The 20,509-nt window shown below is 49.3% G+C and overlaps 10 protein-coding genes across 10 annotated transcripts; 5 read left to right on the plus strand and 5 right to left on the minus strand.

The window, feature by feature from the left end:
- Positions 1 to 239: 239 nt before the first annotated feature.
- Positions 240 to 2,447, plus strand: N7517_003015 (F-box domain protein; the record flags this gene model as incomplete). The annotated part of the gene is made up of 1 exon (XM_056720745.1): positions 240 to 2,447. One exon carries the CDS (start codon positions 240 to 242, stop codon positions 2,445 to 2,447), a length of 2,208 nt encoding a protein of 735 aa, XP_056584880.1.
- Positions 2,448 to 3,530: 1,083 nt separating this feature from the next.
- N7517_003016 (uncharacterized protein) lies at positions 3,531 to 5,177 on the minus strand (the record flags this gene model as incomplete). The annotated part of the gene is made up of 1 exon (XM_056720746.1): positions 3,531 to 5,177. The coding sequence occupies one exon, from the start codon at positions 5,175 to 5,177 to the stop codon at positions 3,531 to 3,533; it is 1,647 nt and encodes a 548-aa protein (XP_056584881.1).
- A 1,055-nt stretch (positions 5,178 to 6,232) lies between these two features.
- Positions 6,233 to 7,281, minus strand: N7517_003017 (Efg1 domain-containing protein; the record flags this gene model as incomplete). The annotated part of the gene is made up of 2 exons (XM_056720747.1): positions 6,233 to 6,804; positions 6,867 to 7,281. The coding sequence occupies 2 exons, from the start codon at positions 7,279 to 7,281 to the stop codon at positions 6,233 to 6,235; spliced, it is 987 nt and encodes a 328-aa protein (XP_056584882.1).
- A 268-nt stretch (positions 7,282 to 7,549) lies between these two features.
- N7517_003018 (uncharacterized protein) lies at positions 7,550 to 10,629 on the plus strand (the record flags this gene model as incomplete). The annotated part of the gene is made up of 4 exons (XM_056720748.1): positions 7,550 to 8,099; positions 8,152 to 9,153; positions 9,208 to 9,300; positions 9,353 to 10,629. 4 exons carry the CDS (start codon positions 7,550 to 7,552, stop codon positions 10,627 to 10,629), a joined length of 2,922 nt encoding a protein of 973 aa, XP_056584883.1.
- Positions 10,630 to 10,918: 289 nt separating this feature from the next.
- On the plus strand, positions 10,919 to 12,007 carry N7517_003019 (tRNA 2'-phosphotransferase; the record flags this gene model as incomplete). Its single annotated transcript, XM_056720749.1, has 2 exons — positions 10,919 to 11,083; positions 11,135 to 12,007. 2 exons carry the CDS (start codon positions 10,919 to 10,921, stop codon positions 12,005 to 12,007), a joined length of 1,038 nt encoding a protein of 345 aa, XP_056584884.1.
- Positions 12,008 to 12,741: 734 nt separating this feature from the next.
- Positions 12,742 to 13,749, plus strand: N7517_003020 (intradiol ring-cleavage dioxygenase; the record flags this gene model as incomplete). Its single annotated transcript, XM_056720750.1, has 3 exons — positions 12,742 to 12,989; positions 13,056 to 13,488; positions 13,549 to 13,749. The coding sequence occupies 3 exons, from the start codon at positions 12,742 to 12,744 to the stop codon at positions 13,747 to 13,749; spliced, it is 882 nt and encodes a 293-aa protein (XP_056584885.1).
- A 132-nt stretch (positions 13,750 to 13,881) lies between these two features.
- Positions 13,882 to 14,779, minus strand: N7517_003021 (alpha/beta fold hydrolase; the record flags this gene model as incomplete). Its single annotated transcript, XM_056720751.1, has 2 exons — positions 13,882 to 14,249; positions 14,344 to 14,779. The coding sequence occupies 2 exons, from the start codon at positions 14,777 to 14,779 to the stop codon at positions 13,882 to 13,884; spliced, it is 804 nt and encodes a 267-aa protein (XP_056584886.1).
- Positions 14,780 to 15,181: 402 nt separating this feature from the next.
- Positions 15,182 to 16,171, minus strand: N7517_003022 (uncharacterized protein; the record flags this gene model as incomplete). Its single annotated transcript, XM_056720752.1, has 1 exon — positions 15,182 to 16,171. The coding sequence occupies one exon, from the start codon at positions 16,169 to 16,171 to the stop codon at positions 15,182 to 15,184; it is 990 nt and encodes a 329-aa protein (XP_056584887.1).
- A 286-nt stretch (positions 16,172 to 16,457) lies between these two features.
- On the minus strand, positions 16,458 to 17,597 carry N7517_003023 (aldo/keto reductase family protein; the record flags this gene model as incomplete). The annotated part of the gene is made up of 6 exons (XM_056720753.1): positions 16,458 to 16,613; positions 16,675 to 17,044; positions 17,108 to 17,289; positions 17,348 to 17,405; positions 17,459 to 17,469; positions 17,526 to 17,597. The coding sequence occupies 6 exons, from the start codon at positions 17,595 to 17,597 to the stop codon at positions 16,458 to 16,460; spliced, it is 849 nt and encodes a 282-aa protein (XP_056584888.1).
- Positions 17,598 to 18,364: 767 nt separating this feature from the next.
- Positions 18,365 to 19,707, plus strand: N7517_003024 (putative translation factor pelota; the record flags this gene model as incomplete). The annotated part of the gene is made up of 3 exons (XM_056720754.1): positions 18,365 to 18,442; positions 18,513 to 19,001; positions 19,063 to 19,707. 3 exons carry the CDS (start codon positions 18,365 to 18,367, stop codon positions 19,705 to 19,707), a joined length of 1,212 nt encoding a protein of 403 aa, XP_056584889.1.
- Positions 19,708 to 20,509: the final 802 nt, after the last annotated feature.

Genomic DNA, 20,509 nt, shown 5'->3' on the forward strand with positions numbered 1-20,509 from the left:
TTCCTCGAGCTGATATCCAAAAAGACCGATCGAGGTATAGCACTATGCTTGTCTAAGACCTTTCGGTGACTGCGCGCCCGTCGCTTTATCCGTTTTCACTTTCCTCCGTCGTTATCCTCCGTTGAAGCCTGCGATACTCCGTAACATACCGAACACCACCCCGGAACACCCTCCGGAAGACGTGAAAAGATAGGAGTGGCCCAGAGAACCCGTGCTACAGACTGAACCAAGTCACCAGGATGGCATCCCAACTATCCGATGAGATCCTGCCCTCTCCGGGGAGTATCTCTCCGAACAGCCCGACCAATTCGGCAGGCCAGATCCCATTAGAGCAACCGCCGAAACTCAAAGGTCGTCAGAAGCTACTTCAGAGTCTCCAACGAATGTCCTCCAGCCCGACGCTGACCAGACGCGGCCGTTCCTCATCAACAACGAGCTACCGCCGAGACAATAAGGCTTCTCTCTCTTGTGTTTCGTTATCGACGACTTCATACTCGCCTTGTCTAGGCAATGGAAGTTCCTCCCAGCTCTATGGCGGTCTAAATCCCCGGCCTGCTACTCCCGGTTGTTCTAGTTCTCCCGGCGAGCCCCACGGTACAAACGCTCGCATCCGTTTGATGGAGACTGATGGCCCTGGTTTCACTACACCTCGCACCGTGCCTTTGCCCTTTGATGTGAGGCCAGCATCAAATGGGTCGCCACGCACCGCGACACCGGTGGGAGTAAAGGTGGAGGAGGTCGTTCCAGAAACCCAGCCGACCAGATCTCTTGATTTTTGGGGCGATATGCCACGAGAGATTAAGATGGAGATCTTCCAGCACCTCACCCCGCAGGAAATTGTTCGCTGCTCTGCTGTATCCAAAGCATGGAATGAGATGTGCTACGATGGACAACTATGGTCCAAGGTTGATGCGACCGAGTACTACTCTAAGATTTCGAGCGATATTTTGGTCAAGCTTATCACTTCCGGTGGTCCGTTTGTCCGGGACCTCAATCTCAGAGGCTGCATTCAGATGCGTGAGAAATGGTCTACGGACGGAGAACGCATCTCGGATCTGTGTCGGAATGTCGTCAACTTTTCGCTCGAGGGTTGTCGCATAGACAGGGCATCCATCTACTCTTTCCTCCTTCGTAATCCCCGCTTGGAATACATCAACCTCTCGGGTCTGTCGAGTGTCACAAACTCGGCCATGAAGGTCATTGCACGGTCTTGTCCGCAACTTGAGACATTGAATGTTTCTTGGTGCAATAACGTTGATACCACCGGTCTTCTTCGAATTGTCCAGTCCTGTGAACGGTTGAAGGATCTTCGGGCCAGCGAAATCCGTGGATTCAAAGATGAGAAGTTCACTCTGGCTTTGTTCGAGCGCAATACTTTGGATCGCTTGATCATGAGTCGTACCGACCTGACCGATCACAGCCTGAAGATTCTGATCCATGGCGAGAACCCCGATATGGATATCTTAACCGATCGGCCTATCGTTCCACCTCGAAGATTCCGTCATTTGGACTTGCACCATTGCCCTGAAGTGAGCGACGATGGATTCAAAAGCCTAGCCTACAACGTTCCGGATTTGGAGGGCCTGCAGATTTCTCAGTGCTCCGATCTGACCGATGAATCCGTCATGGACGTCATCCGCACGACGCCAAACCTGTCGCATTTGGAACTGGAGGATTTGGAGAACTTGACAAACAGCACCCTGGTGGAGCTGGCTAAATCCCCATGTGCCCAACACTTGGAACACTTGAACATCAGCTTCTGTGAGAGTCTCAGCGACACAGGAATGCTTCAAGTGATGAAGAGCTGTCCGAAACTCCGATCCGTCGAAATGGACAACACCAGAGTTTCAGATCTGACCCTGATGGAAGCCAGCTTCCGCATTCGCCGCCGCGGGTACAGCGACGATCTTCCCCAAGTCGGACTGCGGCTCATGATATTCGACTGTGCCAACGTCACTTGGGCAGGGGTCAGGGAAGTTCTCTCCAGCAATGCATACATCCCACGTGCCTCCCGCAAGCCCGTTTCAACAGTGGTGACGGTGACACAAACATCAGACTCCGACTCCTCCCCGGCGACAAGTACTTTCGTCACTCCAGCCTCCTCACCTTCGCCCTCGCCAGCCCCAACCTATCCCAATGAAATCATTCAACTCAAATGTTTCTACGGCTGGCAGATGACCGCCGATGAACACACAAAACGTGTCCTTCGCGGCGATCTCGCTTCTGCATCCCGGCTGGACCGGAAATGGGCCGACTACATGGTCGCCACCGAGGAGGCTGGCGCCGCTGGTGCTGGTGCTCGCCGACGTCGGCGTCGTGCCCGCGAAGCTGAGCGTCTGTACAATGCAGACGAAGACGACAACGATGCTTACGGTGTAGGCGCTATCTCTGCTCTTGGCGGAAGACGCAGGCGAGCCCAGAGCGGTAGCAGCTGTACTGTCATGTGAGGTGAATTGCTTTTGAGTTGTATGGCGTTTTCTTCTATTCATGTGTTCTGGGAACACCGGACGAGCTAGATGCAAGACGCTGCTCGACTCTGCTGGCGCAGGATCGCTGGTATCTCAAATGGATGTCCATTTGAAATTGAAGATCATATCCAATGATCATTTTCAATTTGCTATGAATTACGCACGATATGATTTTCTTTTCTGGGACAACACATCCCCAATACAACATTTCTTTCGCGTTTGACTTGTTTTTGGCCCTTTTTCTCTCTCTCTTTGTATCTTTCTGCCGCCTATCGTCACATCTACCCCATTCACCTCATTTTTAGCTCCGGCGCCAAATTTCAAGAATGGGCTTTCCTTCCTACATGTCGTATGAGCTTTTTATATGTTCACATCTTTTACGAAACCAAGATGTTAGCTCTAGCATACGTATCTAGAAGGGTCACCGGCGAGATGGCGCTATATTGGTTCTTTTACTCTATAGTTTGTCTTTCTTGGGCTTTTCAAATCTGAAATCCATGTCGCCTCTCAGGCTGCTCTTATGACACTTTACTTCGAATTGATATCTTCAAGACAAAAGTATATGGGTGCAGTTCAAGAACCTAGACCAGTACTCAAAGCTCCTTTTGGTGCTCGTTCCTGTCTATTATCACGAGCAGGAATAGGACGGGACTTCTGAATTACTTTCAAGTGTTCTCGAGTCATGGATATATGCATCCATGTGACCTGATTGCAGCTTTCTATGCCTAATTATCTTGCATCTTGTAACAGCCTGAATGACAAGATTATTAAAGAAAGCAAGTAGTCTTCCTTTCGTGGCACATATGCCAGCATTAAGAATACTGTAAGCACAAAGCGCAGTGAACCGCGTGTCACTGGCAAGAAAGAAAAAGCAAGAACATCGCAAGAGGAAACACAAAGATCAACGGCACAATCCCCCAATGCCATAAACCCTGGGTTTCCATAATAAAAGCAGCCCCTGGGATATATCACCTCCTGATATCCCATAAAGGAATAATTAATCTCGTTTTTCATCCATTTTCACATTTTTTTGGGGTTTTCGGTTTTGAACTCCCCCCAATATCACGTAGGAACTTTCTCTGGTGCGAGACTTTTATCGATGACAGTCTTCTTGTCGACCTCAGTTTCATCAGTCGCCGACTGGGATGCATGATATTCAGCAACCTTCAGCTCCTCCGACAAGCCATAAGCTGCTGCATGCTCCAATTGCTTGGTACTGGGCTGCTCGGATACGATTTGCGCCACGTTGAGCGGGTCAGTGGTATAAGTGTTCTCAGCAGATGTATCAGTCGCTGCCTGCTCGATTTCAAGCTGCATCATCGGCTTGATCTCGGTTGGTTTGACAATTGCAGGTGCTTGGATCGTGGTCTCCACAGAAGGGATAGCAGGAGTGCTGATCTGCTCGGTGTCGGGGCTGTCAATGGACTCTCTGGCTGAATCCCCGATATTCATGCCCAAATCGAGCGCGGTTTCCACAATGCTGCTGGGCACAACATGTTGCTTCTCCTTGGGGTTCGAGGCGGCGATTTCCGTGGCCTGTTCGATGGGATCTTTGGTGACGTTTTCCATGACGGTTTCAGTGGCCTTTTTTGGGATCTCTTCCATGACCTCTCCCGCACCCCTCGTTTCAGCCTGCTCTAGAGCTTGTTTTGGAGCCTGCACTGGAACTTTCGCTGGGCAGTCGATGTCCATATCCATGTCCAATTTGGACGCAGACTGAGTCGTGACGGGCTGGTTGCTGCTGACAGCAACTTCGCCGCTTTCAACCTCAATACCACTCTCTGGGTCTGTTTTGTCATCTGACTCTTCATCCTCCTCCAGCATCTGGTTGGCGTATGTTCTATCGAGAGAGGCATAGTCGATATCTTTGATACCATGCTTGGCGAAGAACTCCTTTGGCATGACAGTTGGTTTCACGCCACTTTTCATAGGTCCACAGCGAGCGTTGTAACCCCAGGCTCTCCATAGCGGACAGATCTCAATCTCATTAGTATCCGGATTCGGAAAAACTGCGCAGAGATGGTGCTCATGTGCCACAACATCGCGAGCCTCGGCCTTACCCCTGTAATTCGCATCTTTCTCAGTGCCGTGAGGGTTGTGCAGTGTCATCTGACGCGTGATGGTGTGAGGAAGAGTCACGGCAGAGTCAGGTGCAATGACCGCGCCGATAGACCAGATTGGGTTCGCTTGCATGATATCTCTAGTTTTCTCACGGAGCAGCCAGCCAATGCACTCGACGTTTGCGCGTCCACAGAGTATGTAATAACCTTTGTATACCGGGAAGAAAGGTAGACCATGAGCCCAGACAATTGGAGCAGGTCCTGAAGACACGCGGTGAGGGTTGATATTGCCTATGCTGTCGAAGTCATATGGATACCGTCGTGCTCGTTCGCGGGAGCCCACGAACTTGGTCACCAGATAAACCAGCTCATCTGACAGTCTGTTGTTTGCCGGAGGGAAGATTGGCTGGCCGGTTTCTTCATTGAATTCAACATCCAAGACCAGTTTGAGCTTAGCCCCTTCTTCTGCCGTGTCGGCTTGCTTTCCCTGTTCATCTTCGGACGTCCAAACAACGTCAGGGCTTTTCTTCAGGTGATCTGCGAGAGCGGTGGTGCACTGATCACGAAGCAACCTTTGCTGCTTGATGAATTTTGCTTCCTCTGAAGGACTGCAAGCCATCCTAGCTTCTTTGGCTTTAGTTGCAGACATCTTGCTTGTTCTCGGTTAAGAGATTGTTGAGTTGAATTGAGAATCTGCGTTCGGTTAGTTAAGAGCTCAAGTGATTAGATGTGTATCTGGTCGATCGAAATGATATTGAGACAGAGCGTGGCTCATAGTTCTCCAATTGATCAATGGGGGCTTAATTGAGTAGATGTATGACTGTATGACTGACCGCCGGTGATAAGGATAAGAATGCACTTTTCCCTTGAGAAGAGAAGGTGGTTGACGTAAGTTTGGGTTGTTGCGGAAGTTCGAGGTGTGAAGAAGTCTGGGCCATAGATATAGGAGTCAATGAACATGAAGTCGCAGTTTTCGGTAAGATACAAGAGATGAAGAAAATATGAAGCGGAGATTGAAGTATCAAAGTGGTTGACCGTTCAGCAAGATAACTTACCCGTTCAACAAGTTGTGAAAAGAGACGTACAAAGCGAAGTAGATATGCATATGATAAAGATGTTATGAAACAATGCAGAGACGCCGGATGTGTGAAGAGGTATAACTGTGATGTAGAACAGAGAAGGGAGTGGAGTCATATATGGGCGGCAAAGAGGTTGTAGGTGTTGATTCGATGTTCGCAGTTGTAGATTTAGATGGTAAATATGAAATTATGTCTCTGAAGCATTGACTCTGGAGCTAGATCAATGCGATGAAGGTTCCAATAGTAGGGAAGAGCAGAAGTAGCAATATAAAGGCTCGAAGATAGAGTTAATGATAGGCAGAGGAAAGTGTCAATGAGGTAAATTCGTGCATACTATGTAGTGAAGTGAAAGTGAATGATCATTCGTATATATAATAAATGGCCTTCCCTATACATAATGAACGATTCGTTGTGTTCCACCCAACAACCTAGATAAGCCACAAATCAGTCCATATACATCACAGGCATTGAGGGATGTAGGCGGAGAACCCGGTCATTATTTGGTGGAGCTTTTTGAATAGATTGGGTGACAGTTGACTGTATTGCAGTAGAATGTATAGAATGCTAGTGTGGATATCAAGACAAATAAGACATAAACCAAATCTGCATCAAACTTATGAATGGATTACTCAAAGAAACCACCATCGCTATCATCTTGGTCATCCGCATTGGCTTGTTTTGATGCCTCGTCTTTCTTGGAGGCCCGCTCACTGCGTGCAGGCTTCTCCTTCTTGCTGCTATTCTTGTCATCTTTGGAAACATGCTTGTCCTTTTGGGTAGCAGCCTTGGTCTCTTTCTTCTTGCTCTTCTCCTTCTGGATATCTGTAGATGTAGTTGTGCCAGAGGACAAAGTTTGGATCTTCTCTCCATTGGCGTTGATGTGCAACTTTCCATTACGAAGAAGGTCCAGTGTCTTTTCTTCCATACACTTCTCAACGACAGGCCACAACGGGGGCTTGGAGTCATTGGATTTGGTTTCGTCCGTTTGCAATTCTGACTTTGGGTCCGTTGCATCAGGTTTTCCGCTGGGGTAGATTGAAATGTATTTCTCGGTGAGAGGATAGTAAATCGCATAGTTGAGGTTCACCTGGCAGGTGTGGATTTTTGCTGCAAGACGAGTCTTTTGTTTCGAATCCAGATCTTCTTCCTTCTCACGGCGAGTAAGTCGGTTGAGTTCCTTGGTAGCAGTTTTGCGGTCTATTCAAAAACAAAGTACGTTAGCGAGAATCCAGGACCATTCAGACTTATGGGCCACATACCAAGGAATCGGACGAAGTGGTATTTCTTGATCAATGATGACCGTTCTCTGCGTAAAGTTTCATCGGCAAGATCTTGCTCATATCCAGCGAGAGCACGTTCCTGTAAGATGCGAGCATCGGCAGACAGATCCATTTTGTTGAGTAGTCGTTTGACATCGCGAATTCGCTTTTTGAGATCGTTGATCGATGGGTATTCCTTTTCAGGTTTGGGGGCAAATTTGTCCTTGTATTTCCGGGTCACTTTAGGCTTTGATGCATCGCCTTTGCTGCCGAAGTCCACGAATTGACCTTCATCTGCTTTGTCTGCCTTGCGGTGCACCTTTTTGCGGGCCGGGGGGACATCCTCTGACCCATCCCGGGTCTTCCTCTTTGAGGAGGCTTCCCGATCGCGGTGGCTTCGAGTGTCTGTAGACATGATTGTTGGTCTAACAGGAAAGGAAAGGGAAAAAAAGGTCGAAGCTACAGCAAAAACGATAAGAAAAAAGATATCGGCGGATTTATCGGCCCGTCCCCAGATTGGCGCCAACCAATGAGCGTCTTCGTTGATCACCATCACCGCGGCCCTCTCAGATCGCATTGATTTGATTTACTCCAATTGTCCACTTGAATTTGTGTATCAGGCAGTCTGAGTCTACTCATGCCAGTGATTCAATTATTGAATTGAGCTTAGTAAAAGGGCCAGCATGGAGTCCGCCATTCGCTGGTCCCCGACCTCGTCGGCCACTGAACAACGCTTCTTGTCAGTCGACGTCACGGGGAAATCATTTCGTCTGTGTAGGGTGACTGGGTTTGACGGCAAGAATCTACGCCATGAAATTCTCTCCACCCTAACCAATGTGCCTGGCTTTCGCGCATTCGACTGGTCTACTTCAAATGAGAACCTGATTGCCGTGGGTCAGTCGTCTGGGGAGGCCACCATCCTACGCCTCGACGGGGATGCCAAGGAGTCTCTTTCATTCCCAGTTCGCAACCAACGGTACTGTAATGCAGTTGCGTTTAGTGCACACGGTCTTGTGGCATCGGGCCTCGATCGCGTTCGGAACGACTTTTGCTTGAACATTTGGGATGTCAACCAACGACTCAGTCCTGCTGGTGGAAGTAAAGGATTTACTGAGCCGTTGCGGAAGCTCGCCAGCTCAGAGCCTATCACCAGTATCAAGTTCTTCCGAGACCAGCCTGATACGATCGTAACTGGTGTCAAAGGCCAATTTGTTCGGATCTATGATCTAAGAGGTTTGTCCTTCCTGGCCTCATATCTACAAAAGCAGAGCTGATTTTATCTAAGAGGGACCTGGCAATCCGTCCTTACAATTTCCCACTCGGTGTGTCCATAACCTGGCTATTGATTGGCTTGATGAAAACTATATTGCGTCTTGCATTCCATCAAATGAAAGCACCATCTGCGTGTGGGACCGTCGCGTTGGATCTCGACTGACATCTCCATCAATGGGCTCTTCTGCCGGCGCCGCAGAGTCAGGTCAAGCGACGCCTGCTTTGGAACTCAAGAATGTTTTTCATCCCAAGTCGTCCATCTGGAGCTTGCGCTTCTCAAGGACGAACAGAGGCAGTCTCGCTGCGCTGTCCAGCACCGGTCATTTCAAGAATTATGACATTGCCAAGGACTACTTGCCGGAGGAGTATCGCTCCTCGATAGACGAGACACTTGGTCAGGGATCTTCCAGAAATTACCCAGAATCGGTATACACCAAGCACGTGCGGGATGTTTGCGTACCCTTTGATAATTCGACTCGTGGCTACAAAGAGAAAGACCGGATTGTTTCATTTGATTCCCTGAATCTCAGCTTGTCTCCTCAACCAAGTGCTATCGCGCTAGACGGCAATGGACAGCCCCAGATCATCACCGCGCGACCCCCGTGCGCACCAATTGATCTATCTTCACGGAGTGTGTTGGCCTGTGGCATCTCGTCGAGTGACTCAGATGTGCGATCGATTCATCCACTGTCTGAGCATATTGCACCCATCTCGGATCTAATCGGAAACATCAGGTCACGCGTTTGCTCGACCTCGCAAGAGCATGTGGCAAACTCAAATGGTCAGCTGTTCGTGTCAAAGAATCCTGATTGCGAGCCTGTCCCCAGCCATGAGAACCGGGAGCGCGCCATGGCTCTTGGGGCAATGGGTGTTCCTCTTACTGCTAAAGAAGCGCTCACCCTATTTACAATCAACCAATCCCGGTGCAAAGAGGGGTATTTGTTTGATGAGGTTCGAAACCGAAAGGTGGCCTCTGATGATCAAGCTTTACAGGATTTCTGGAGCTGGACTGAACGTGAGTTTTTCATCTTCCTTGGTGTCGCAAACACATGGCTAATAAATTTTCTAGGAGCTCGAACTGAGTCTTCTGGGCCGTCAATGGTTGTCAATGGCTTGGACATGAATTATCTAGGCGTGAGCAATGTTTGGAATAATGACCTAGGTTTGTTTCTTCACTTGGGTTTCAAATATTTTTCAACACTGACTAAGAACAGGCAATGGGTTTGAACAACGTTGTATCAGCGCTAAGAGGGCTGATGCTAAATCAATTACGGATGCAGTGGCAACTTTGGCAATTCAGTTGGACCTCCCCGAGATAAAAGGTTGCGATACGGCTTACCCCGATCATCGCCGACTCTGTCTTCGTCTATGTGGTGCAGCGCAATCATACCGTGAGCTGGAGGAGTCAGTGAAAACTTTATCTGGTGAAGACCAGCATACTAAAGCTGCTGCACTGGCTGTCTTCCAAGATGAGCCTAAGCTGGCTTACCTTGGGCTTCGAAGCAACAACCCCACCCAAGCTCATAAATTACTGGCTATGGCGATCGCCGGTGCCTCCAAGGGCGATAATGACACAGACTGGGAGGAAACATGTGCGGAAATCGCAAATGAGCTCACCGATCCATACGCTCGGGCGATCTTGGCCCTTGTGAGCAAAGGCGACTGGAATGCAGTCATCAAGGAAACCACACTACCTCTTAAATATCGCGTAGAGGTCGCGCTACGCTGGCTCCCAGATGACGAACTAACTGAGTATCTGAAGGATGCCACAAGCCAAGCAATTCGTCAAGGCAATATTGAAGGAGTCGTGCTCACAGGCTTGGGTCATTTGGCCATGGGTCTGTTCCAATCGTATATTGGGAAATTCAATGATGTCCAAACACCTGTGCTAGCAATGAGCCATACCGTGCCACGGTTTATTAACAACCAAACACACATTGTCCAGTTTGAGGCCTGGCGGGAGACCTACCGGCGGCAAATGAACTCATGGAAACTCCAACTTGAGCGAGCCAGATTCGACGTTAGCTCTCGTCGTTTCGCTGTGACTGCGGATGGTCGCAAACTCGTGCCGCCACCACCGCAGCAAGTCAGCCTCACCTGTAACTACTGCACGAACCCGCTCACTCAGCACGATGCTTCCTCTCAGCTCTCCCCATCTACTAAGAGTGCTGAGACTGTTCATCCCACCACCGGGAACCCACTGGCAGCCCCAATCATGTCTGGGACTTTGTGTCCGCGTTGTGGTCGACATATGCCGCGCTGCGGCGTCTGCACCCTGTGGTTGGGTTCACCAGACCCGATGTCACGCGCCAGTATGGCTGCCGATGCCGAGACAGGTTCTCGCAAGCCCACTGAGACTGAGGTGATGCGGCGATTCGTGGTATTTTGTATCCATTGCAACCATGGATTCCATGCAAATCATGCCAGCGACTGGTTTAAACGGCATAAGATCTGTCCTGTAGCAGAGTGTAACTGCATCTGTGATCGGTAATGGTCTTGTTTTGCATTGTCCCTTCTGAGCCATGGGCTAGATCCATAGCCTGTCTTTCTGCGATATTCTATACCCAATGAGTCGATTTATGTGAGAATAATGATTAAAAAGAATTTGATTCCTTTGACATTTGCGTAGTATCCTATATTTGCTTTTGTTTCTCAACGGATGTACTAGCTTTGAGTCATTTTGTATGTTGTAGAGCCGCATCAACTCTAAGCTTATAATTGCCCCACCAAAATATTATTTCCACAACTCCCACATTTTTGCTCAAGCTCAATACGTTAATATGGCTCCCCCGAAAGACAACAAGGATAAACGGGAACGTGGACATGGCCAAGGCCAAAGCCGTGATGTCCAAGTCTCCAAAGCATTAAGCTTGCTTCTGCGACATGCCGCGGAGAAGGAAGGGCTGAAGATGAACGCGCAGGGTTATGCGAGCGTGCCAGACGTGGTATGCAGCCGTATTGTTCTCAATAGCCTGCGCCATACTGACTATGCCTAGTTAAATTGGAGGAAACTCAAATCCCTCAAAGTCACCTTCCCCGAGATTCTACACGCCGTCGACTCGTCCGATAAAAAGCGCTTCGCCCTCCTTCATATTCCATCCGCACAACCCACCAAATCCACAACCCAAGCAACAACAACACCAGTGGCATCCCCCAATGCAGAGCACGACGGCAGCACCATCGTGGGTGAAGACCAGCCCGCGTCATCGGTCCTGGAGTCCGGACCCGCCACGAGCGAAGCTCAACAAACAGCCACCGACCAAGCATTATCCGTGAAAGACACCGACCCGGCGAACTTTTTAATTCGTGCGACACAAGGCCACAGCATCAAGACTGTCGATGCTGCCTCCTTCCTCGAGCCGCTTTCTCTGTCCGATGAATCGAAACTACCCGATACCGTCGTCCACGGGACGTTCCACGCGACTTGGCCTGCGATTCTACAATCCGGTGGACTACGCTGTATGGGACGGAACCACATCCACTTTGCTACTGGCCCATCATTAGAATCGGTGCTTGCTGTTCCCACTGATGATGCCGCACAGGGTAAATCCAAGCCCAACGATCCCGGTGTCATCTCGGGCATGCGTCGCGATGCGCAGGTTTTGATTTATATTGATGTGCGCAAAGCGCTGGAAGCAGGGGTACCGTTCTGGCGTAGTGAGAACGGGGTCATTCTTAGTGAGGGCATACCCGTTGCGAAGAGTGGGCAGGCTGAGAAGGGCGAGGAGCAGAAGTTCGTCTCGCTGGATTTTTTCGATGTGGTAGTCGAGCGCAAGGCTGGACTAGGTAAGCTCTGGGAGAACGGGGAGGTTCTGCAGGAACTTCCGGATAATCTCACGAAGAAAGGGAATCCCAAGGCCCGGCGATGAGGGGTTGGATTGATGGATGGAGATATAACACTCCAACTATAGGGATTGTTATATCCAGCCGGGCTTTCTGTTCAGTCCGACACAGACGGGAAATACAATTCTCCTTCCAATGATCTACATATTCAGTATGGAATCATTTCCATCCTTGCCCCCACTTCGGACTTAACCCCAGGTAACCCCGAAGCCTCCAGCCCGCTGAAGGGCTAGTTATAGGGCTGAGGTGATACAGTCCTACCGAGCTAAAGGGCCCTAGACTATATCCAGCGTGCTATCTTACTATAGCACTAATCCCGACGACTAAAGTCATATAAAATGTAGCTTATACATAAGGTGTTAAGAGTTTTTAAGCTTGACCTTGAGGTAACACTCTTAACTCATATAAAGTGGAAATGTATGAGATTCACAGGCATTTCCCCATATATCCGAATTCAGACCTAAACAATGCCCTATCCGACTGCGGGGAAGTCGGAAGCGCAACATCCGAACTTCCCAACCGACTTGTCACTCTGCTTCTGCACATCCGACGCCAAATACAAATGCCATTGGTATGGATTTGCGGGGTCAGCCTTGAATAAGCGTCATATTTTGGGGATTTGGATCACTGCTCCCGTCGGATCGTATATAACAGTCTCGAAGATTTTCAATAATCGCATCCTCTTCTTTTAAAACGTCCTCTCCTTTTTGTATTTTTGACTCGCATTCGTATCACACCGCAATAAGCTGATTTACGTGCAATGGCGACGCACCGCTTCAATCCCACCTTCACGGACAATGTCATCAACGCGATGGGTCCTAAGACCACCCCGCGCATGCGGAAGCTTATGGCTGGTCTAATCAGACACATGCATGACTATGCGCGCGAGGAGGAGCTCACTGTCGACGAGTGGATGGCCGGCGTGCAGATGCTCAATTGGGCGGGACGGATGAGCGACGATAAGCGGAACGAGGGTCAACTGGTGTGCGATGTACTGGGGTTGGAATCGTAAGCCGAACTCTTGTTCGCGGGGGAGTGGAATTCAGCAGCTAACGTATGTTTGATGCACAACAGCCTCGTCGACGAAATCACCTTCACTCTCGCTGAAGAAGCGCAGGATGCGCCCACAGCCACGGCCATCCTGGGCCCGTTCTTCCGCGCCGATACTCCGTATCGTGAGAACGGCGAGGACATCGTCAAGACGAAACCTGCTGATGCTGAGATGACCTTCATGCACGGTCGCGTCATGGATTTCCAGACCAAGCAACCTCTTGTCGGTGCGACGGTCGAGGTGTGGCAGGCTTCCACGAACGGGTTGTATGAGCAGCAGGATCCCGAGCAGGTTGAGTTCAACCTGCGCGGCAAGTTCAAGACGGATGAGGAGGGCAAGTACTCGTTTTACTGCCTGCGTCCGACGCCGTACCCCGTTCCTAACGATGGTCCTGCTGGCAAGCTTCTTGAGCTGATGGATCGTCATCCTTTCCGCCCTGCTCACATTCACATTATTGTAAGTTTTAACGTGGAATTTTCGATATCGGGTTGAGACAGAAGCTGATATCTTGCCCAGGCTACCTATGATGACTACCGCCCTTTGACAACGCAGATCTTCGACCGCAAGGATAAATACCTTGACAATGACTCGGTGTTTGCTGTCAAGGATTCACTTGTTGTGGACTTCGTGCCGCGCGAGAATGATCCCCAGGCTGCCATTGAGCTCAATTACGATGTCAAGTTGGTGAAGTTCGAGACCGGTACCGATGGCGCATGAGCTAGCTGCGGCACTAAAGTAGCATTTTTGTGATTTATCCTTTGACGTATTTGACGATAGCGACATTGTACATATTAAGCATAAAACATATTTACTGGCATATTCGTCATTCCATTCTAAATAGAGGCTCTTTCAAGCATTCGCAACATTCGCGAACTTAGCAATTAACCCACCCACCTCATCAGCAGCCTCAATACAATGCCAATGCCCAACCCCCTTCAATACCTCGAGAGACTTCTGTTTACTCGAGACATGATCAAAAATATGCTGGCACCCCTCCATAGAAGCAGACTTATCCTCCTCGCCCGCAATAAGCAGGAAAGGCGCCTTGACAGCAGCATAGTCTGCCGGCTTCGCGGTCGCAATAGCGCGGCACAGCGCGGCATAGCCCTTAGGATCCTGGCCCAGAATTAACTCCCGGATGAAAGCCTTTTGAAGCGGGGAACTGCGCGAGCCGACAGCTCCAAAGGGGATTGTATTTGCCATTGGCTCGATTCCAGCTGCAAACAATTTAGCACATTTGTATGGAAATTTCAAGACACAATAAAATAGAAACACAGAAACAGGTGGAGTCGAATGGGGAAAAAAACTTACACTCAAGGACAGCCTCCGATCTCTTATTCATGACCGTCACCAAGGTATCCGACGGGTGCGTCGGCCCAATAGCCACAACGCCCTGTATGCGACTGGGATGCCGCGCACCCAGCTCTGTCACCACGAGCCCGCCCATTGAATGGCCAACTACGACGGCCTTGTGGACTCGCAGCGTGTCTAGCACACCGATGACATCCTCTGCGATACCGGGGATCGTGATTGTGTCATTGGTGTACGGGGAGCGGGCGGCGCCGTATGTATCAATTGTAATGCAGCGGTGGAGTTTTGTGAGGTGCGGGATTACTGGATAGTAGTAGTTTTGTGAAGAGCCCAGGCCGTGGATGAAGATGAAGGTCAGGCCGGTTGGGGTCGGAGGGCCAGCGGGGTGGGAGTCAGCATAGTAGAGACGGTGACTGTTTGCTTGGACGAACGGCATTGTTGGGGGTTAATGGATTCAAGCCGACAAAGTATAAGAAATAAGAGTAGTGAGGAATAGAGAATAGAGAAGCGGGCAGCCCTGGAGATCTATACAAATGATAAGTGTAACGTCATTCCCGATAACATACTACAATAATATTAATAATGTACACAATCCTCCTGACCATTTCTGGTCATTCCGTCGGAATAATTTATCTCTTAGCTTCTACTCCAAAAAATATTTGAGTCCTCCCGAACCGAAAGGCCTTTGTGCATCCGAACTGGGGATATCCGACTGTCGGTCCGGACCCGATCGAACGCCAAGACTTCAAGCTGGACAATGTACGATGTATATCGTACTCCGAAGCAAGATCTGCGACAAATTACTGCCGGGGCGATTTATCAAATTCAGATGAAATCATTAAGAGAGCTTGTTATCAAGTTCATCAAAAGGGTCGCCGCTTCCGTGTGCAAATGCTTCTTCAATCCATTCCGCAGTCTCGTCTCGAAAGGAATCTCCAAAAGAAGACGCCAATGTGGGTCTACTGCACGGTCGATCAGACACAGGATATTGTAAAAGGGAGATTTCTTTGGGTGGAGACTCGTCCCCCGTTGCATGACTACTCGTTTGTTTGATGATAGCCGCTTCGGCTTCAAGGAAATCGGCGGGGTCGTACTGGAAAGACTCCCCGAAAGAGGATCCTAGCGTGAGAACAGCCGGGGGAGGTCGTAGGTAGGATGATTCCTTGGGTATAGAGGGGTTCTTCGTTTCTTCGTCAGTCGCTCGCGTGGTAGCAGCCATTTCGGCTTTTTTCATAACCTCTTCGTCCTCGAACGCCGAACAGTCCGAGAACTCATCCTCATCCTTGAATGAAGCCCGAGTAGCGGTATCGATATCTTGACCTTCAAGCTCTTTCGGGACGCCTCCATCTTGAAGCTCAGATAGGTCATTTTTCAATACCTCATCCAAGTCGTCAAAGGCATCCGAATCAGCTTCCGTATCAGCTTCCGTATCTCCACCCACGCTCCCCGAATTATTATCATGCGATTCGATCTCTGTAACTGTAGGCGCAGGTTCCGGTGCAGCGGGTGACTGTAGCTTCCCTGCTCCTAGGAACATTGACAGCAGCGGCTGACTCGACGGGACGCGGGCTGCATGGGGATCCGGGATGCCACGACGCTTCCGCTCCTCACGGGCTTGCGCCTCTTGCTCGGCTTTCCGTTTCTTGTTGGCGATGCGTTTCTTTTCCTTCTCGCGTAAATTCTTCGCTCTGTTTTCTCGCTCCTCCTCGCGATCTAGTCGCGCGATCTGGGATGCGGTGAACTGGAATCGTTGGTTGCTGCGCTGGTACCGGCGTTTAACGGTCTTGGATTTCTCCAAGATGATGCGACGCGGCGGCTCATCCGGCATAGTGGGGGCAACGATGGCAGCGACTGCCTGCTGCTTGTACGATCATGGGGATGGAGAGCTGTAGCGAGTTGTACCAGAAAATGTTGGAAGTGTCGATGTTGTTTTTTGGTTGGCGGTGATACGTTGTGCCGACCGCGAAAGGTCAACAAATTACCAAATTGGGCTGAACTCTTTCAAGGGTCTATTCTAAGGTTATTGGTCTCTATTCGGTGTATATTTGGATGCTTGGAATTTGATTCTTTAATTCAATTCAAACGCTAGGCTTTTACTAATTTAATGACGTCATTTAGATCTTGCAGTCACGGACGGGATCCCAGCACACGGGCTCGTACGCGTTAAGCTTCAGGCTGGCCATGTCCTCATCCGACAGTGTGAAGTCAAAGACCTGCGAGTTCTCTAGAATGCGAGACTCGGTCACAGACTTGGGCAGGGGCACGTATCCCTAATAAAAACGAGGTTAATTATCCACTGTCGGGCACACAAAGAGAGTCATGTACACATACCTTCTGCAAACTCCAGCGGATCAAAATCTGAGCTTCGGTCTTACCGTGCTTCTTAGCCAGATTCTGCAGAACCGGCTCCTTCATGCGAGTCGCTTGCACGAGGGGAGAGTATGCTTCAACAACGATGTTGCGCTTCTGCAGCCACTCCGCAATATCGTCGCGCGGGCACCACGGGTGGATTTCGTACTGGCCGACAGTGATTTGTCCACCCGCTCCGCTCTTGATGTACTCCTCCAGCTCCTCGAGGTGCTGGATAGCAAAGTTGGACACACCTAACGAGCGGACGTGGCCTGCCTTTTGGGCCTCCACGAGTGCGCGCCATGTGCCCAGGCGTTCCTCCTTACCGCCATAGGGTGCGTGAATCAACATACTGATGGCCGCAGTGTTAGTTCGCTAATCTGCTTTGGTTTCCAGGGAACAAGGAGGTCCCTACAGGTCAATGTAGCCAAGGTTTGCCGCAGCGATGCTTTCCTCGATGGCCTTCTTTGCCTTCTCATATCCCATGCATTTCGACGGCACCTTGCTCGTATAGAAGATCTTAGAGCGATCAACGCCAGACCCGCGGATGGCAGCGGCACTTTCCAGTTCATTTCCGTACACTTTGGCGCTGTCGACCTGTAACAAGATGGTCAAATCTGGGTACTCTCGCTGCCCGGGTTGTGTAGCTGCTTACATGACGGTATCCCAGCTCAATGGCCTTGCGGGTCACTTTCTCGGTGACATCGGAGGGACTGTTCAAGAATGAGTTAATATAATCTGTGGCGGGGTTTTTATATGGTCATACGTTTGGTAAACCTAATTCCCAGGATAAGTGTCAGTCATGTCACAACTCCAAGGGCCAATATACTCACTCCGAATCCAACGACGGGGATCTCATAGCCCGAGACCAATTTATAGGTAGACTGCAGCGAAAGGGAGGCCATGATGAATGTTTTGGTGGTTGAAAGGTAGAAGAAGGCGGGGGGTGCTACTTTAATAGATAAAGGTTTCGACATCCACGGACCACCTCGGTCCAGTCATTTCCGCTTCTTAGAGCTTGACGCCATCTAAGTGGGGATATACGGTATCGGGGACTAGATGCAGCATATCAATGGCTGATCAACACGACGTGGGGCCCATATGAGTAACTTGCCGGACTAGCGAACTGCCAGATCGGATTCGACTTTCCAATAACCTTGGAAATCATCCCGAGTCCATTGCCCCAATCTGATCTGATTAGGGCTTGGTCTTATCGATAGGTTATATGGCACTGCTCAAGTGGAGCGCAGGGTGATATTCATACTTGATATCTGTTTTGGAAGCTTAGAGTATTCATCAATTTCATATTTTCTATCAACCCATCGAAAACTAAAATCAATCTTCTAGAATAACTGCATCAGTAGAGCAAGTGCTATTCTTACAGGACGGCAGGCGGTAATAAACGGCAGATTCTGTGGTGGGGTTGAGTTTGGCAAGTTCAACACTGTCAATATGCTCTCATATTAGGTTGGTTTTCTTGAATATCCTTTTTTACAGGAGCATTCCAAAGCTCTGCAGGGTTTGATCTGTTTCTACAGACCCCTTTATCCCTCCAATTTGCGCATTTTTGTGTCAACATATGACGACATCGCAATAACAAGATCCAACCCGCCCTCGTCGCATTTTACCTTTCCAACCCCTCGGTCTATAAACGTACAATATCACCGCAGGAATGCGCTGCATTAAGAACAAAATTGAGCATGATGGCTCTGGGGCGGTGACATTATGTCCTGTCGAGCCAGAAGACATGGTATTGAAGCCCTCACTTTCCGTTTCAGCCCCCCCCCGCAGTCATCTAATATACGATTCGACGAATCTAGTGGCACGCATACAACCTGATCCGACCAGGCGATCTCCTCCGAGCCAGCGCAATTCGTCGAGTTACCACAGTTCAGGATACCGGGTCCACGAGCTCCGCGCGGGTTCATCTGAACCTCCTAATTCGCGTGAAGAATCTCGACTTTGATCCGCAGAGCTCTCAGCTCCATGTATCAGGACAAATTACCAACGAAACACCACACACGAAAATTGGACAGTTCCATACCCTCGATCTAGAGCTGAATCGCAATTTCACGTTAGAGAAAGAGGTTGGGGCAGATGGAGAAGGTGTCGGGTGGGACAGTATTGCAATTGAGTCACTCAGAGACGCTGTCGATGAGGGTGGTAAACGCCGTGCAGAGGCTGTCGCGGTAGTGATGCAAGAAGGACTGGCTCATATCTGCTTTATTGGCCAATTCCAGACAATATTGAAGCAAAAGATCGAGATGTCCGTGCCGCGGAAACGGCAGGGAGGAGGGGATCATGATAAAGTGAGTATATGTTGTTTCACTGTGTCTTTTGACGGGGCTCAAAACTTACGCTACTTACCAGGGAATGAACAAGTTTTTCAAAGTTACACTCGATACGCTCCTTCGACAAATGGAGTTCAATACCAGTCTTACTTCAGGCGCCAACAACGAAGCCGTACGGCCCGTGCTTCTCGCCTCACCCGGGTTTGTCGCCGCTGGCTTCCAGAAATACATCCAATCCGAGGCATCAACAACGACTCCCGGACTCAAGCGACTTCTTCCCAGTCTCGTGGTTGTGCACTCCGCATCGGGATACACAAATTCACTATCAGAGGTTCTGCAGTCGCCCGCGGTTAAGACCATCCTGGCTGATACTAAGTATGCCCGTGAGACCAAATTGATGGACCACTTCCAAGAACAACTGCGCAAGGAGACCAACAAAGCAACATATGGTCCCCGCGAGGTTGAGTACGCGGTTGAACAAGGTGCTGTCGGCCGAGGTGGCGGCGTACTTATTGTTTCGAATCGCTTGTTTCGATCACAGGATGTCGCTGAGCGTAAACGCTGGGTGGGTCTTGTGGACCGCGTCCGCGATGTTGAGGGTGGTGAGGTGCGGATTCTCAGCTCTGACCATGAAAGTGGAAAGCGTCTCGAGGGGTTGGGTGGCATCGCTGCGCTTTTAACATTCCCCGTTATTGAGCCTGACTTTGACTCTGATGCAGAATAGACTGGCAGTCAAATGCGCCATCGAAAACATACAAAGATCTGTTATAACATATGGTGTAATCAAAGCATGCAATAGAAGTGGCTAAGTATTCTGGTCAGATTAACACATTTTTAAAACATACCTGGCGCCATTATGCATGTTGTTTCTTCAATCCCACAACTAGAACTTTTGCAGTTGGAACAACAAATATTGTACGATTATCTCCTCGTGTGATAATGATCTCGGATTCTTGGCGAATTTGAAGAACCTGGTAAACCATGTAGGTTCTAAAAGTGACTTGAACAATGTAAAACCTCCCCTTATATGCCGTTGAACTCGACATTTGTTAGTAGAATCCGAAGCAAGGATTATACAAATATAGAAATTATATAGGAAATTCTCTATCATTGCTGAATGGCTCTCTTTTTATGGCATGAACAATTGAAGTCGAGTATCTAACCCACAAAAGCCATTTAGTTTTTCAATTGATAGATTCAGACAATTGTCTTTAGACTAACTTAAAGTAGAAAGCTCCATTAGTATTGTTGGAAATCAACTAGGATGACACGTTGTATATACTCTCTTATGCTCCCTCAGAAATAACAGAACTATCAATCATTCCTCTGAATTACAACACGTTGTGATCCTGAGAGCATTATCTCGTGTGTCGTCTCTATTCTGCTGAGAATCAACTTGACCCTCTTGGTTATCTGTCTTGCACTATTTTCCAAGAAACGACATATCTAATAATTCATGAGCCTATAACTGTAGGATAAACCACGAAGATAATATTCTTTCCACAATAATATCAGTTTCAAGGGCA

Source organism: Penicillium concentricum (genome assembly GCF_028827145.1).
Source record: "Penicillium concentricum strain IBT 3081 chromosome Unknown utg000001l_segment0_segment0, whole genome shotgun sequence".
In the NCBI taxonomy this organism is placed as follows: Eukaryota; Fungi; Ascomycota; class Eurotiomycetes; order Eurotiales; family Aspergillaceae; genus Penicillium; species Penicillium concentricum.